Source organism: Carassius auratus, unplaced genomic scaffold (genome assembly GCF_003368295.1).
Source record: "Carassius auratus strain Wakin unplaced genomic scaffold, ASM336829v1 scaf_tig00036059, whole genome shotgun sequence".
In the NCBI taxonomy this organism is placed as follows: Eukaryota; Metazoa; Chordata; class Actinopteri; order Cypriniformes; family Cyprinidae; genus Carassius; species Carassius auratus.
In genome coordinates this window covers 36632-53235 of record NW_020526282.1, presented here as the reverse complement: position 1 = coordinate 53235, position 16604 = coordinate 36632, and the positions used below count along the sequence as shown (strand labels likewise).

General features: G+C 36.5%; 1 protein-coding gene across 1 annotated transcript; it reads left to right on the top strand.

Annotated features, from left to right (window-relative positions):
• Positions 1-848: 848 nt before the first annotated feature.
• Positions 849-16367, top strand: LOC113082413 (procollagen galactosyltransferase 1-like). The gene is made up of 12 exons (XM_026254075.1): positions 849-1409; positions 8252-8362; positions 9261-9378; positions 10347-10481; positions 11540-11744; positions 11821-11940; positions 12027-12103; positions 12234-12340; positions 12450-12582; positions 14457-14584; positions 14667-14873; positions 15317-16367. The coding sequence occupies exons 1-12, from the start codon at positions 1204-1206 to the stop codon at positions 15582-15584; spliced, it is 1815 nt and encodes a 604-aa protein (XP_026109860.1). The 5' UTR covers positions 849-1203; the 3' UTR covers positions 15585-16367.
• The last annotated feature ends 237 nt before the right edge of the window (positions 16368-16604 follow it).

Below are 16604 nucleotides of genomic sequence, written 5' to 3'. Positions count from 1 at the left end.
AACCGTTAATATATCCACATGACAGGGGGCGCTAATGATCCTCTCCGATTCACATTCAAATCTGCAAAAGAGTTTAGCTATACTGCCAAAATCTTAGTAACATTTACAAACAGATTTATTATTATTATTACAATAAGAACATTTTAAATAAAAACAAAATGTCAACGTGGATTAGGGGTAGAGGTATAATATTTAATATTGCATTATATTGTTCGTTTCCGTATCAAATTGTGCATTAAAAAGTGTATAGCTGATTTGAACTCATCCTTGAATTTAGGCTACATGACTGTGACCAGCAGATGTTCTCATCGAGCGCTTCAGAACTGAGCTGGTTCACAAGCACCGTTTGTCCCACTGCCATATTATTCATCACTATTCTAATAAATGTATATTCATATCCTTCTGGTCTGCTAACAAGACTCTTTTTTTATTGAACAAACATAGCAGCAAATACAGTTTCATCTACAAAAACAAAAATAAAATAATTATCAACAGTAGACAAAGAGCAAGTAAAGTAAAAAGTAAGTAAAATAGACAAAAGTAAAAAAAAAAAAAAAAAAAAAAAAAAAATTAATTTACAAAATAATAATAATTGAGCCAGGGGTAATATATCCTTTAAATAAATTCAAGAGAGATATACATGCATCGAGTACCTTTTGTTTACATTATAAAAAAGCATAAATATTATACTTTGTGCATAATGTAACTGATTTTAAAGCTTTGGCATTGTTGGAAGAAGATATAGTACTCAAGTAATATTTAAGGTCATTGCTCACAAGACTCAATACTGTAGAACGCTTGTATTGTGACGTGTACATTAGCCACACCCACAAAGTTTCTAGCAGATTCGGACCGAGCCCAGCTGCTGTTCTTAAAGGGGTCGCCGCGAAATTAAAGGAGAACACATTACTTTATAGTTTAATTTCAGTCTACAGTTTAATTATCGTTAATCTCTCTGTCCTTTACCAGATGATTGAGAGCAGTGTATTTTTCTGATCTTTTCGTACCCCAGCCTTTCTATTTTTAGTAAGAAGCCCTTCCCTTTAAATCTCCTCCAGGGACCACCTAGAGTCGCTCCGTATTTCTGTCGGTTGGCAGTAAATCACCGATGGTCACTGTTCGCGTCAGCGCGTCGCGATCAGTCCGCCGTTCCGCTTTCTGCCCGATCTTTCGCTTTTCCTGAAATCCTCTCGTTCTCCAGCCATGCATCTGCTGTGTTTCTGTATCCTGCTGCTGTGGACCGGACCGGCGCGCGGTTATTTCCCGGAGGAGCGCTGGAGCCCGGAGTCCGCGCTGCTCGCGCCGCGGGTGATGCTCGCGCTGGTCTGCCGCAACTCGGCGCACTCTCTGCCGCACGTCCTCGGAGCCATCGACCGCCTCAGCTACCCCAAAGACCGCATGGCTGTATGGTGAGTCCCGGCCGATTGGACTGTTTGGCGTTATTTATTCTGCGCGATTACGCGTCTGACAGCTGCGCGTCCTGCGCTCGACTCATGCGTTACGTGTTTAACTGTATCACGGTGATGCACGCTTGCTACAAATGAAGCGAGCGAACGGGCGTTTATGTGTGTGTTGAGTGAACTAAACTGAGTTTTCTGAGTCTTAACAGATGTGCTTTATGATTTATCTCTGTTTGGAAACGGGAGCAGGATAGTTTTGACTCGGTTCCTGCTGTGACCTGTGTTCGTGGAGGGAAAATTAGCGAGTTTAGACGTGTCGAGGGCAGACAGACACCCCCTTCATGCCCCTCGAGCGGCTCTGCCCCTTTTTTTCCCCCGCACATGCCGATCTGATCAGCCGACGTGTCTTTGTAGCGTGATGGAATCTGTGAGAGAGCAGAAGAACACATGAAGAGGCAGTGAGCTGAGAACTTTCCCTGCGGCGACACACAGATGAAGCACCTTCTGAGAGACTTTAAACCCTCATAAAACATGCATGCCAGAAGACTAGAGAAGACATGTTTAATAATTATGTCGTGAACTAATTATTGATTTCTATTTACTTAGAGCAGTTTCTTCATATTCATCAAATATTTTAATATTTAGTATTCACAGTCAACATCTCTTCAACAAATACATAAAGGTCCCTTATTGTCGAAGTTTAAATTTCCAGGCTTTTTCATGAAAACTGAGGTCTAGGGGCCGGGTCATTCCTGTAATACAGTAACTTCTATGTCCCAATGATTTATTTAACCACATTTTCTCTAAAATGAGTCACATATCAAAATTTCTCAAAAATACGAAAGATTTGTTTTAATTATGTTATAGAGTAGGCTAAACTGCCTCTAATCATACGGATAAATCATGTGAAAAAATATATATATATATGTTTACATTTTCTTCAATTACCATATCATTTTCCATCCTGTTAGTACATACTTTCTCACCGTCCAAAACTGACTGCAATTTCACTGAGACCATTTTATAGAAGTGACATAATGTATTTTTCCCACTGGAATTCATCTTCACAAACTGAGGTAAGCTTCAACTCTCACACCTAATTAGCATAGTTTTTTTTTTTTTTTTGTCCAATGAAATCAATATTTTTGTGTAAATTTTACTTAATTTTTTCATGTTATTCTACTCATTTTGAATGGTTAATTTTACTTAATTAAAATGTGTTAAATTTAATTGATAATATTGCTTGTAATTTTTTTACACAATTTTATTGAATAAGTATAGAGGATCACTTTTTACAGTGCATTCCTAATAGTTAAACATGTCACTATTTTGGTAGAATGAAAAAAATAATGTAACTTTTATTCGCATATCAGGAATGACCCAGCTATTTAACGACCATATACATTTCAAAACAGTCAGTCCACAGTAAAATGCACACAGCCATGCATAAAGTAGCTGTTTTTCTCGAACCGTTGTGACTTCCGTAAAAAGTTGACATCAGAACTACACAATACCTCCTTCAGTCACCCCACACCTCCTTCTGTCAAACCCCCAGACAACACCACATCTGTGCCATTGCAGAGCACTGAGCAACAACAGCACTGAAACATGTGGAAAAGGTTAACTTTAACCTCGAAACCAGATCAGATGACCTGTAACGTTACACTCTCACTCAAAGGATGGAGGATCTGAAAGGATTGTTACTATGAGGAGATCACATGTATAAACAAACTCATCGCGTCTAGCGCGTCATGTTAAAGATGTGTACACATTTCAATTTCAGCAGGCAACTATTTTTACAGCTACATTATTGTTCCAGCCACAATAAATCACTACATTGTATATACAATTACAAATGATTATATATAATGGTCAGTTGTTGTTTTACACACATGCACAGAAATTTTTTTCATACACGACATCATGAGATGCAAAAAACATATGGCAAGAAATTGGTAGACTCGTCCATAACAACAATACTTTATTGAAACTTTTCAGTAAGTGTGGACTGCAAACACTTAAACACTAGCCTACTTTATTTTTCCCTTGAAAAACTTAATTTTTCGATATTTTTTTTTCCTTTAATTACAGTTACTTCCATCTGATGTCATTTGCATTAAATACTATAACCACACTGTAATAAAAACAGTAGAATTTACAGGATTTTACTGGCAAAAAAGTTGTCAATAAAATCGGTAAAAAATAATGCTAATTGTTACGGGCTGAACAAGACGTGAGACAAGCGGATCCATTTGCTGCTAAATTGTTGTTTATTGTCAAGGATAACCCCTTGAGATGAAACATCTCATTTTCAAGGGGTTCCTCGAGACATAGACAAAGATAATACAACACATATACATTCACACTCACAAAATTTGCAAGCTTTATTAGGAGACGTGGTCAGAAACAGGCATTGGTCAGACAAAGGCAAACAGATATGTAGAAGACATGGCAAGAGCAATCCAGTAAACAAGCGTGGGTCAGTCAACGGCAAACATAATCCATCAGGGCGAGACTAGAGGGTCCAGGCAGGGACAAAAAGTATCCAAAGAGGACAAGACGAGAGAGGAAGTCCAAAGTACACAGCACAAGACAAAAACTGAAATAATCTAACACTGAAGATGTAAATGGTATCTTGTAATTAAGTAACTTTAAAAGTAATTTACCCAACACTGGGGCCATTGTATTGTCATTCAGTGAATGACTTTCAGCACATTCAAATGATGTTTTAAGTAGGATGTGCAAATGTGCAGTATTAATTAAAACAAACACCTGGACTTCACCATCCAAAGAGGCAACTAGAGCTCATCTGATGATTATTTACAACTTTGAAAAACAATATTATTTAATGACAGAACATACTTTGTAAGAAAAAAAAAAATGAATATTTTTTGTTTGTCAATTCAGAACCAAGTTATTTTCCAGTGGATTATATAAAACTATTTTCATATAATCCAATAAACAAACCTGGTTTGAAAAAAAAAAAAAAAAAAAAAGCCAATCAGAATTCATCAGACTTTAAAGAGCTCCGACATTTAAATGCTAATGTACAAGCTGGATGCTAATACAGTTATTGTTCTTAGTGTGAACGAGCCTTGAGTAAATGAAAAGAAATTAATGAAATTGTGGGTCTTCCTTTAATGTGAATGTTAAATTGTTAAAAATAGCATATGATTGGCGTGTATCCAAAGCATGTAGAACAGTTTTGGCAGTGTATAATTCTCGTTTCATACAGTTCAGAGTGGCAGCAGTCTTCAGAACTGAAGCATCGCTCTCAGCGTGTGGTTAACAACAGAAACCGAACCGCCGGGGTTTGTGTCGCTGCCACAAACAGACCAGAATGAAACCACAGGCAGTCCGAGACTCTCAGAAGCCGTTTGGGCGGGTTAAGCGCTCGTTAGCACTTTAGCAAATTGAAAAGGAAATCTGTTTACACAAAGTCTTAGTTAATGATCTTGGCAGATCTGAGTGTCAGCACATACACATCAAATTCTATATAATCTAAAGCTTTATTACAGAAATAACTCCAACTGCGCTTAAATCAGTTATGAGAGGCGCTGACCACTAACAAGTATGATTGCTACATAATCGTAGCATTAGAGCGGTTCACACACTCACATGAGAACAGAGACACACGACAACTCGTGATTAACATCTCTAGTTTGGTGGGGTTCTCATCTGCTCCAGATTTCATTTTTACTGGTATACTGTAGGATGGGCGTCGTCACACCCGCGGCCCTGTGATTGGTTCTTTCAGTGGCTTCAATTGACTCTGTAAAAATCAGGCAGCCACATTAAATATATAATTTTACACCCACAGATGTTTAGTTGCCATTTTATCACCATAATTAGATATAATATATAATCCCACCTAGAAATGTTTAATGTTCTAGGAACGTCTTCAGTGGCTAGTTTTATTTTAGTTCCCAGAATGTTCTGCTGAAAGTTAGGATAACATTCTCTAAAAACATTCTAAAAATATCTATTGATAACATTGTTACAACATTATTCTCTAACATTCTAATAAAGCTTCCCATCACACTAGATGTGGACTGACATTGCTCAGAAGTCAAATGTTGGTTGAAAGTGAAAACCCAACCTCTGTTTGGAGTCAAACTCTAGCGTAAATACTCCAAAAACAGTATTACCAACCTCACTTATTATAAACAAGATTTATTTCTGTCATAAATTTAAAAAAGTTTTTATTGAGATTAACAGAGTTGTTGATGGTTTATTGGAAATAATAGTTTAGCTTGATGTCACTATTATGGTGATCAATACTTAGGCAGTATGACTCTTTCAGTTACAGTTAATTTAACTGCTGTAGCTATATTTGTTACAGCGAAAACAGTGAGAGACAAATGACATCAGGTGATCTTGGTTACTAATATTAGAACTTTCCTCATGTAGTGATCTGATCAGCTTGTTTTATCTGGAGTTGAATCTATGCTATTAATTTAATATTAGTGACTATGGCAGATGCAATGCATAAGATCCTACATATTAATATCATATTTTGTCTGTTCTTTTTAAATTACATTGTTAATGAACCAGAGAAAGCTTAGACACACAAAGACCTCAAGAATTACTGTATGAATCTCAACAATGTTGACATTCTTCATGCCACAGTGCATTCTGGGTGACATGGATAAGTTTTGTGTGATATACCGATAATACATTGCAGCATGAAGCATGTCACCATTGTTGAGATTCATACACTGAATCCTGATGTTTGTGTGACAAAAATTTTTTTTTTCAAATTATTGAAATAATCTGCTTTAAATTCAGCTGTGTCTCAGAGCCATTAAGTTGCTTTAAGAAATAATATGTAACTAACATTAGATTTGGTGAAAAACGGTAAACAGACCACATATGTGATGATGTGTTAATCACCAGCAAGCAATCAGCACCATTCAACCACATGTTATCTTGCCACAATAAAGATTACAGCAGCTAAAGAACAACACTGATAAGCCAAGTGTCAAATTGCACAACTAAAGCCAACACTTATCACCATTATGGTGACATCAAACCAAACTATTACTTTAAACAAGGCAAGACATCCAAGTGCTTCTCACGGCATCTGCTTAAATCTTAATAAGAATGTTAGGGGATAATGTTCTAATAATGTTATTTATAGACATTTTTAGAATGTTTTTAGAGAACGTTATCATGAGAACGTTAGAACAATCATGGTAATGTTCTTAGAACATTTTTAGAACACAAAAATTCTAGCTGGGATAATATGTAATTATAATTCATAAACTACTCTTTAAAGTCAGTAAGATATGTTGTAAAGTAAACACTAATTCTGTGAAATAATATGGCAATGCTATTCCAATTATTATATGATTTCATATATTGTGATTTAAAATAACTGTTTTCCATTTATCAAAATGTAATTTATTCTGACGATGCAAAACTGAATTTTCAGCAGCCAACAAATTAGTGTAAGTTTTTATTATCAGTAGTGTGGAGAGTAAGATACATTTTTATTTCAAGATTTTTTGATGAACAGAAAGTTTTAAAGAACAGCTCTATTTCAAACAGAAATAGTTTCTAACATTATATATGTATCTTTACTGTCACTTTTGATCAATTTAATGCATCCTTGCTGAATAAAAGTATTAATTTATTTTAAATGTATATTTTGACACCAAGGTTACGATTGTATACCATCTTTAATATAATATAATATAATATAATATAATATAATATAATATAATATAATATAATATAATATAATATAATATAATATAATATAATAATTTTTGTTGGAAACTCGAAGAAAATTTTTTTAGATGCAAACCAAAATATCACATTATTAACAAAAATTACTTAGATCAGAAGCATTCTAGTGGTCTCTAAACCTAATTATGAACACCAGTACTAGTCATTTTTGTCTTTGCAAATTTAGTGTTAATAACAGAAGCATCCAGACCTGTAGGTCATCAAACACAATCCTGATGGAGATCAGACAGGTGTGTCAGATTTGATTGAGACTGGAAAAAAGAGGTATGGAATTTGCCTTAGGAACTTTCAGAAGCTTGTGTGTGTGTGTGTGTGTGTGTGTGCGTGTGTGTGTGTGTGATATGAGATTGTGCACCTGGATACCATCTGTTCACAGCTAAACCCTGAGCACCAAAGACAGCCTGTGTGATCTCAGTGATAACTTGCCTTGATTTCCCCAGGATCATCTGCTGAACTCACCTGAACACACACGTTTGTACAGTATCTGGCAACGTTGGGTGTTACACAATATATGTAACGCGAGTTACATAATCAGATTATTTCCCCAAGTAACTAGTAAAGTGCATTACTTTAAATTTGCAACTGAGTTTTGCACTTCCTTCATTTAACTCTTGTTGTGTACAGGCCTTTACAATTTCCAAAAACTATTTTTATTTTTAGGTTTATCTTTTATTGAATACAAATAATCAAGCCCAGCCCATAATGTATACATAACATAATGCATTACTTTTCATAAAAGTAACATAATTAGTTACTTTTTATGGAGTAAAGAAATACTGTAATGCATTAGTTTTTAAAGTAACTTTCCTCAACAGTGGCATCTGTGTGAGTGAATCTGACTCATTTTCTTCACTCACACATTGTGTGAAGGGCTCTGGTTCTCCTGTGCTCCTTCTGCAGCCAAACACTAAAGACCAGCTCGGCTTTCCAAGGTCGTGTAGTGCAGTTAAATATGGGCTGATTTTACAGCGCTGCACATCAGTGCAAACTCAACACTCGGGAAGAAAGGAAAATGTAAAAGTTCTAATTACAGTAATTTACTTTCTATTTTGTCATTCATGTTTGGAGAAGTCTGTTTCAGAGGATCTCTCTGTCCTCAGGGTGGCCACAGATCATAATTCAGACAACACCACTGAGATCCTGCGCGAATGGCTCATAAACGTCCAGAACTTCTATCATTATGTGGAGTGGAGACCTCAGGAGGAGCCCAGGTGAGACTGACCTTAATCTACAGGATCACAGAAACATCTGCACACATCTGTGATCTGACCAGTGTCTGCTCGCTTACTCTTCTTATGTTAGAAAACATATTTTGTTAAATCAATCCAAATTCGTTAATTTCCCAATAGACTGATCTTTTTTTTAAACTTTTATTTAAAAAAAATTGTTTTCATTAAACATAAAAAATGTTCAAGTTTTTAAACACTTATTTTCAAGGTAAAAAATAGATGCCGTAAAAATGTACGGTAAAAAGACATCAACATTAGGTTTAACACACAACCCTAAAATACAAAAAACTAAGGAAAAAAATAATTATAAAAATAAAAAAAAACAAACAAACATGAAATAAAAAATTTGACGCAGGGAATTCTGTGAATGTCAATTTTTTTCACTTCCAAAAACGGTATTCTACCATAATATTACATGTAATGACCAATACAGTTTATTACCGTATATAGTAGGGGACCTTCCCTTTAACCATTTAACAGGTTTTTTTAAATTTTTTTTTACTGTTAAGCATTTTTCTTTCACCGTTAAATTCACAATGATTTTTTTCTGTGTTAACGTCCTCTGCTAAGAAATCTTTTCTTGGAAAATAGCTGAAATAAAACAAGTTTCAGTTTTTTTTTATGTATATTTTACTTTACTTGTAAACATTGTAACACAAATATATAAAGTATATTGCACCACATGATATTTTACCACCTCAACTAACCTTGCATTTCCATAAAACAGATTTTTTTAATGCAGAAAAAAACATGCTAATTCTAGTGCATTTAAGTCATTTCATGTATAAATTGCATTTTAACACATATTTGAATTAGTTGAAAGGATGACAAATCAGTCAGGTTTGTGGCTCATGCATGTGTTTGTCTGTGTGTTTCTCAGAATCTATGAGGACGAGAGCGGCCCAAAGCACTGGACGTACCTGCGATACGAGCACGTGATGAAGCTGCGTCAGGCGGCGCTCGACACGGCGCGGGAGATGTGGGCCGACTACTTCCTGGTACATCATCTGAAATCTGAAAGAGTGCCTCTGCTCCTCGCTGAAGTCAGCCACCATCATGCACGGCTGTAATGTTGCCTGTCAGTGCAGATGATGTGACAGCAGTGTGATTACTCTTCCCCTCCCGTCTGTCGAGGGTCACGGGCCGGGTTGCTTGTCTAAAGTTAGCAGTTGCTCTGTTCAGTATTACAGGGTTATTCCTGCTGCTCTGTGATCAGCTCTGTTCCTGCTGTCCAGCGTTTGGCTCCACACTAGTTTAACTGCTCTGCATGTGTTTTAGTGGAAGTACTCTGTACCATTACAGGATTAAACACACTGTCCCTCGAGCCAAAACCACTGCCATGTATACAAGTCAAACATCTTTCCTGGAGAACCACATTGAGTTTTATCTTCAGTAAATGACATACTGTACGTTAAATCGTTTTTTAGTCATCTCTTGAGTTCAAACTGTAAAATTAGGTGTAAATTTCACTCGGAAATAGCTAGTAAACTTCACAAATAATTACAAAGAAGCAGGACCACTGAAATAGTATTTTATCATAAAGTGTTTTCCAATAATGATTGATCTTTGAAAAGTCATTTTTACAATGTGATTCTGATTCAGGAGACAAAATCCAATTTCAAAATGAAATGCTTATAGATTTTAAATTAACTTAATTGCAACCTACAAATGTGTAATTACAAATATATTTAAACAAGTTCCAATAGAAATTACATTAAAATGTATTTTAGTTAACCATAATTATTTGTCAGTGCATTCAGCCGTGCTTTAACCATATTTTAATGACAATAGAAGTCATTTTCAAATGACATATAAAGATATACTTAAGTCCTCTCTCCAGTTGAGTGTCATTTTGTTGTGGATTGGTTTAAAACAATGCATATTTTTTAGATCTAACATTATGTGATTAAATGTGGAGTCGCTATGAATAATAAATGAAATAAGGCTGACAGACTCGTGTGTGCAGATGGTGGACTGTGATAACCTGCTGACTAACCGGGATGTGTTATGGAAGCTGATGCGGGAGAATAAGACGATCGTGGCACCCATGCTGGAGTCCAGAGCGGCGTACTCAAACTTCTGGTGCGGCATGACCTCTCAGGTGTGCATCCGGTTTAGACTTAGTCCTGTGTCAAATCTGCTTTTTAGTTTCTGTCATACTGTATTCTTAGTCAGGTTTTGGTGTCTAAACACTGGGTATTTTAGTCAAGGTTTAGTCAGTGAAGTTTGTATTTGTTTAGTCATGCTGCATAGTGGTTTAACTGATAATCATAATTTCATCGCACAAAATTCGAATAGATGTCATTGTTATTGTCAGTTGTCAAGTTCTCTAAGTCGCTAAATTGTCAAATCATTAAATCAAACTTAATAAAATAAAGTGTTCACGAAGCACAAACAAGGGATCATTTTGACCCTTTGCCCAACGGGGATAAGTATAAATATGTATTTTAGTTTAGCCTTTTTGTTAACAATATTGTATGTTTATATCAATTATAATTAAAAATTAAATTTTTCATATGGCAGTCGCAAACCAGCTTGTTGACATACATTTACATAATATTTTTTCTACTTTTTGTTGAAAAAGATAAAGATAATTATTAGTATTATTATTATTATTTAAATGTTTATAAGTAACTTTCATAATTTTAAATGTTGTGTTTTTGCCTCTTTTGTCAGCAATATTGCATGCTGATATAAATTATAATTATATATTTATCTGAGTCTTTGTTTAATGATTGTTTCAAGGTCCGTTCACACATCAATTAAGATGTTAACTCTAATTGCACACTCCAGATTTGTCCTCTGTCTCTTTAATTTCTCAAGCTCTTTAATGCGGGATGAATTCTGATTGGTTGTAAATATTTATATTGTTCATCAGCTAAAAAAACAACGAGTGTTAGTGATTCCATCAATATTGTTCTTCTGTGTCACTATCGTTTTATTTAGAATGACTTTTCAAACTATATCTCAGTCGTTATTGTTCACACAGGACAAAAATAAATAAATACTCGCTTTTTCGTGCCGCGAATTAATGATCGCACCTGGTGTGAATAGCTCCATATTTCATGTTCAGTGTGAAAAGGCCTTTAGTGTTGGAGGAAGGTTGTGGACACACATCTTTGTTCACAGTCTTGTTAACGAGCGAGTGTGTTATTACAGGGTTATTATAAGCGGACGCCGGCCTACATGCCGATCCGCAGACAGGAGCGTAAGGGCTGCTTCGCCGTGCCCATGGTTCACTCCACCTTCCTGATGGACCTGAGGAAGGAGGCGTCCCGGGAGCTGGCCTTCTTCCCGCCTCATCCCGACTACAGCTGGGCCTTCGATGACATCATCATCTTCGCCTTCTCCGCGCGCATGGCAGGTGCGTCTCAGGCTGAGATTACACCCAGTTATCATGAGCACTGCGTTTACTCGAGTTTTAACATTGTTTCCCGCAGAGGTTCAGATGTACATCTGTAACAGAGAGACTTATGGGTATTTCCCCGTGCCCCTGCGCTCCCATAATACCCTGCAGGACGAGGCGGACAGCTTCCTGCACTCGCAGCTGGAGGTGATGGGTGAGTCACATGACTGTCACATGACCTTGTTTCTCAGCTGAAAGAGCGCAACGGTGTCTTTGATCGTTCGGTGTGTTTTGTCGCAGTGCGCAATCCTCCATCAGAGCCGTCCGTGTATCTCTCTCTTCCTCCGAAACAGCCGGATAAAATGGGCTTTGATGAGGTCAGGAGGTCACCACACTACCACACTGTTTCACTTTATGTTTTAGATTGCAGTATATTTAATTGTAAGTGTATAATTTTATATTGTATTATTCCCATATATAATAAGCTGCTGTAATGTGTTTCTGCAGGTGTTCATGATAAACCTGCAGAGGCGTTCGGATCGCAGGGAGCGCATGCTGAGGACTCTGTACGAACAAGAGATCGCCTGCAAGATCACCGCAGCTGTAGATGGCAAGTGTGTATCAAACACACACAAACACCTGCTCTCACCTGTTCTGCTCACACGCAGACCGTCTGACACCAGTGTGTGTGTGTGTGTGTGTGTGTGTGTGTGTGTGTGTCAGGGCACTGAACGCCAGTCAGATCGAGGCGATGGGGATCCAGATGCTCCCCGGATACAGTGACCCGTATCACGGCCGGCCGCTCACTAAAGGAGAACTGGGCTGCTTCCTGTCACACTACAACATCTGGACAGAGGTGAGAGAGAGAGAGAGAGAGAGAGAGAGGCAAAATGCTATCATTTCATTAAATGAACATGTTTTTACTAATAACACAGAACAAACCATGCATTTTTCCACACTCTTTATTTAAAATGTTGAATGTCCATGTAAATATTATTTAATTTATTTTAAACTATTTTATGTAGCCTTAAGTGGTTCAGAATTAAACATTTTTTAAAGTAATTATTCTGTAGTAAACAGTGAGTTATAAAATGATTACAAAACATTAAAATCTGATACAAATGAAGACAGTGCTTGAAACTGAACGTATCCATCAAGTAAATTGATTCAGATTAATACAAAAATAATTAATTGTTTAGAAAATATTTGTAAACAAAATAATACAATGTGTAAAATTCCACAAAAAGTTTCAGGTTTAATGTAGACTTTTAGAAAAATAAACAATAGTGCTTTTTATAATATTTGAATATATTTTATTAATAAATAATGTTTGTTTTTTTTTTTTAAGAAAATATTCAAATATATATTTTAAATATCTTATGGCAATGTGTTAACTAAATGCTCTACTATTGTTAAAAGGAAATAATATACGTATATATATATATATATATATATATATATATATATATATATATATATATATATATATATATATATATATATATATATATATATAATACTACAAAATAGAGTTTTCTAGAATAGAAATAATCATAATTTACAATAAACATTTGTATATATTTTTGAAAATAATATGAAATTATATATATATTAGGGCCGGGACTTTAACGCATTAATTGAGATTAATTAAGTACACAAAAAATAACGCGTTAACTAAGATTAATTAATTACAGATAAAAATTGCCGCATTTTTAATAACTTATTTTTGCACCGCGGAACGTTTCTCACTGGATGAGTTTCGGCGGACCGATTATACTGGAGCACCAACTAGCGTTCGCATATCACCGCAGCACATCGAGTCTCAAGGATCACCTGAACACAAAACATATAGCAGCTAGCGTGGACTTTACACTTTATGTTGAACTATGTATTATTTTGTTGGTGCAACAGTATATGTTGAACTCTTTATTGTTTTGGCCAAGGTTATTGAGAGTTGGACTTAGTATGTTATGGCCTCTGAAGCAACAGAGAGATGTTTTCTAATAGTCAGTGTTTCCAATGTTCTGAATGTAATTGACAGTATTGTGTTTTACTTAAAAAAACACTTTACAGAAGGCTCCAGCACCTATAAGCTTCCTGAATTTCTGAAATGTACTATTTCTAAATTGTTTCTAAATATGCTATTGCTACACTTCATGGCAAAAATTGCACTGGTCTGCTAGACTTGGTTGAACAAAAATAAACAATATTTTGTTGCTTAAGCTTATGTATTCAGTCATTATTCAATGGTATACTATAAATCCATGTGGAAAAAAATTACTTCTCACTGTTCTCAGGTCAAATATTTATATGCGATTAAAATGCGATTAATTGATTACAAAGCCTCTAATTAATTAGATAAATTTTTTTAATCGAGTCCCGGCCCTAATATATATACACATTACTTAATTTAGCTGACGCTTTTATCCAAAGCGACTTACAATTGCTATATATGTCAGAGCTCACACGCCTCTGGAGCAACTAGGGGTTAAGTGTCTTGCTCAGGGACACATTGGTGTCTCACAGTGGATCCGAACCCGGGTCTCTCACACCAAAGGCATGTGTCTTATCCACTGTGCCAACACCACCCCCACATATATAATGTTTTAAATCAAATGAAATAGTGATTTTTGGATGGTATATTAACTGATGGAGATGTCTTTACTCAGTCTGTGTGCATCAGTGTGTGTTTCTGTGTTCTGTGTTCTGTGTTCTGGTTCTGTGTGTTAGATTGTGGATCGGGGGCTGAAGGCGTCTCTGGTGATCGAGGACGACCTGCGCTTTGAGGTTTTCTTTAAGCGTCGTCTGCAGAATCTGATGGAGGAGATCGAGTCTCAGCGGCTGGACTGGGACCTGATGTGAGTGAAGGAGTGTGTGTGTGTGTGTGTGAAGCGTCCTCTGCTGACTCCAGCTGTCTGTCTGTCTCTGTCTGTGTCTCAGATACATTGGCCGCAAGCGGATGCAGGTGGACCGGCCGGAGAAATCTGTGCCCAGAATACACAACCTGGTGGTGGCGGATTACTCGTACTGGACGCTGGGATACATGATCTCCCTGCGCGGCGCTCAGAAGCTGCTGCGGGCCGAACCGCTCCGAAACATGCTGCCGGTGGACGAGTTTCTGCCCGTCATGTACAACAAACACCCCATGTGAGAGAAGAGCCATCTCTTCATATAGCCCTATCATTAATCCTAGTGTTCGCTTTGTCTGTTTATATTTATAGAAAATATATATTGTTAAAAATGTATTGTTATTTTTATTACTTGTGATGATGATGATAATAATAATAAATAATGATACATAACATTATTATAAATATGTATAAATATTTTATATAATTAAATTTAGTTTACATTTATCGATGGTCATAGTCATCACATTAAATTATTATTATTGATAATAACAAAATTTATTATATAAACTATGGTAATAAAAAAATATATTTTTTTAAATATATTTGGATCATTATTAATATGAATATTTTATTGTTATTTGTAAATATAGCATAATAATATTTTGTGTAAGTTATTAGGAAAAAGCATTGTTTCATTGAAGCAGCATAAGTGAAGTGGTTTGGTCTCTGTCTGTGCAGCGAGGACTACATGTCTCACTTCGAGCGGCGGGATCTCCGAGCGTTTTCAGCCGAGCCTCTGCTGGTTTACCCCACGCACTACACGGGCGACGAGGGCTACATCAGCGACACGGAGACCTCCAGCGTCTGGGACAACGAGACGGTCCTCACCGACTGGGACCGAGCGCGATCACGCAAGAGCAGCGAGCAGGAGGAGCTCAGCAGCGGGGCGCAGAACTCAGACGTGCTTCAGTCTCCGTTGGACAGCACGGCCCGAGACGAGCTCTGAAACACTCACGTCATCGAGGACAAGTGTTCGTCAGACGCCACACTTCACCATCTACTTCAGATACTCCCGGATGATTTCCATGAAATGCTCGACTGGATGCAGGAATAGTAGAAATGATGCTAGTTACAGTTGAGGTCAAACGTTTACAACCTGTTTTAGTTTTTAGTTTAGTTTTAACCTGATCTGATGGGTCTAGTTTAACGCTTGTCAGGAGTCCTGGCCGATCCTTTGTGCTTCAGTTCAATTTGTTTTTATTTTTAACATTTCATTCCTTTAATATTTCACTTTGAACATGATTTAAGTGAGCGTAGACTTTTACTTTGTACGTAAAGCTGTTGTTAAGCGTCCCAGATTTAGGTCAGAATCAGATCGGCGTGTGTTTATCTGATAGTTTGCTTGCAGATGACTAATTTATTGCTTGTTGAGCTTGTTCGTAGTCTTCGATGTCAGTATTAACACAGAGCCGATGGATCTGTTACCCGTGCTGTGAACCGCACAGAAGTGTTTTACCTTTGTTTTTTTCTTTCAGTTGCCATAAGAGATTTGTATGGGAGAAAAGTTACCAATTAAAATGAATCCATTTTAAAGCTAGCAAACGAATGCTTGTGTGGCAAACTAATGTTTACATGATGCCTAATGTGCTAACTCAAGAAATGGATGTTGTAATATTTAGTGAAATGAGATGAGTGAACATTGATTTTTTTATGTATCAATCCTTTCTGTTGCTTTCATCCTGAATGTGCCTTTTATACCAAAGAATAAAGAATGTTTCTTAAAGTCTGATGCTGTTGATCCAGTCTGATTTTCTGAGGCATCTGCTGTGGGATACTGGTGCAGTGAATGGGTGCCGTCAAAATGAGAGTACAAACAGCTGATAAAAACATCACAGTAATCCACACCACTCCAGTCCATCAGACTCCATACAGATCAATAACTGATGATTATCATCACCAACATAAAGTATATCAACCTACACCTAAGGACAGGTTAACACCTGATGGCTTTTCTTCTGGGCTTTTG

Excerpts from the sequence above, each read along its gene's own strand:
- LOC113082413 (XM_026254075.1), top strand. The coding sequence starts at position 1,204 with ATGCATCTGCTGTGTTTCTGTATCCTGCTGCTGTGGACCGGACCGGCG. Across the intron at positions 8,363-9,260 it reads AGACCTCAGGAGGAGCCCAG|AATCTATGAGGACGAGAGCG; the intron begins GTGAGACTGACC and ends TGTGTTTCTCAG. Across the intron at positions 14,874-15,316 it reads ATGTACAACAAACACCCCAT|CGAGGACTACATGTCTCACT; the intron begins GTGAGAGAAGAG and ends CTGTCTGTGCAG.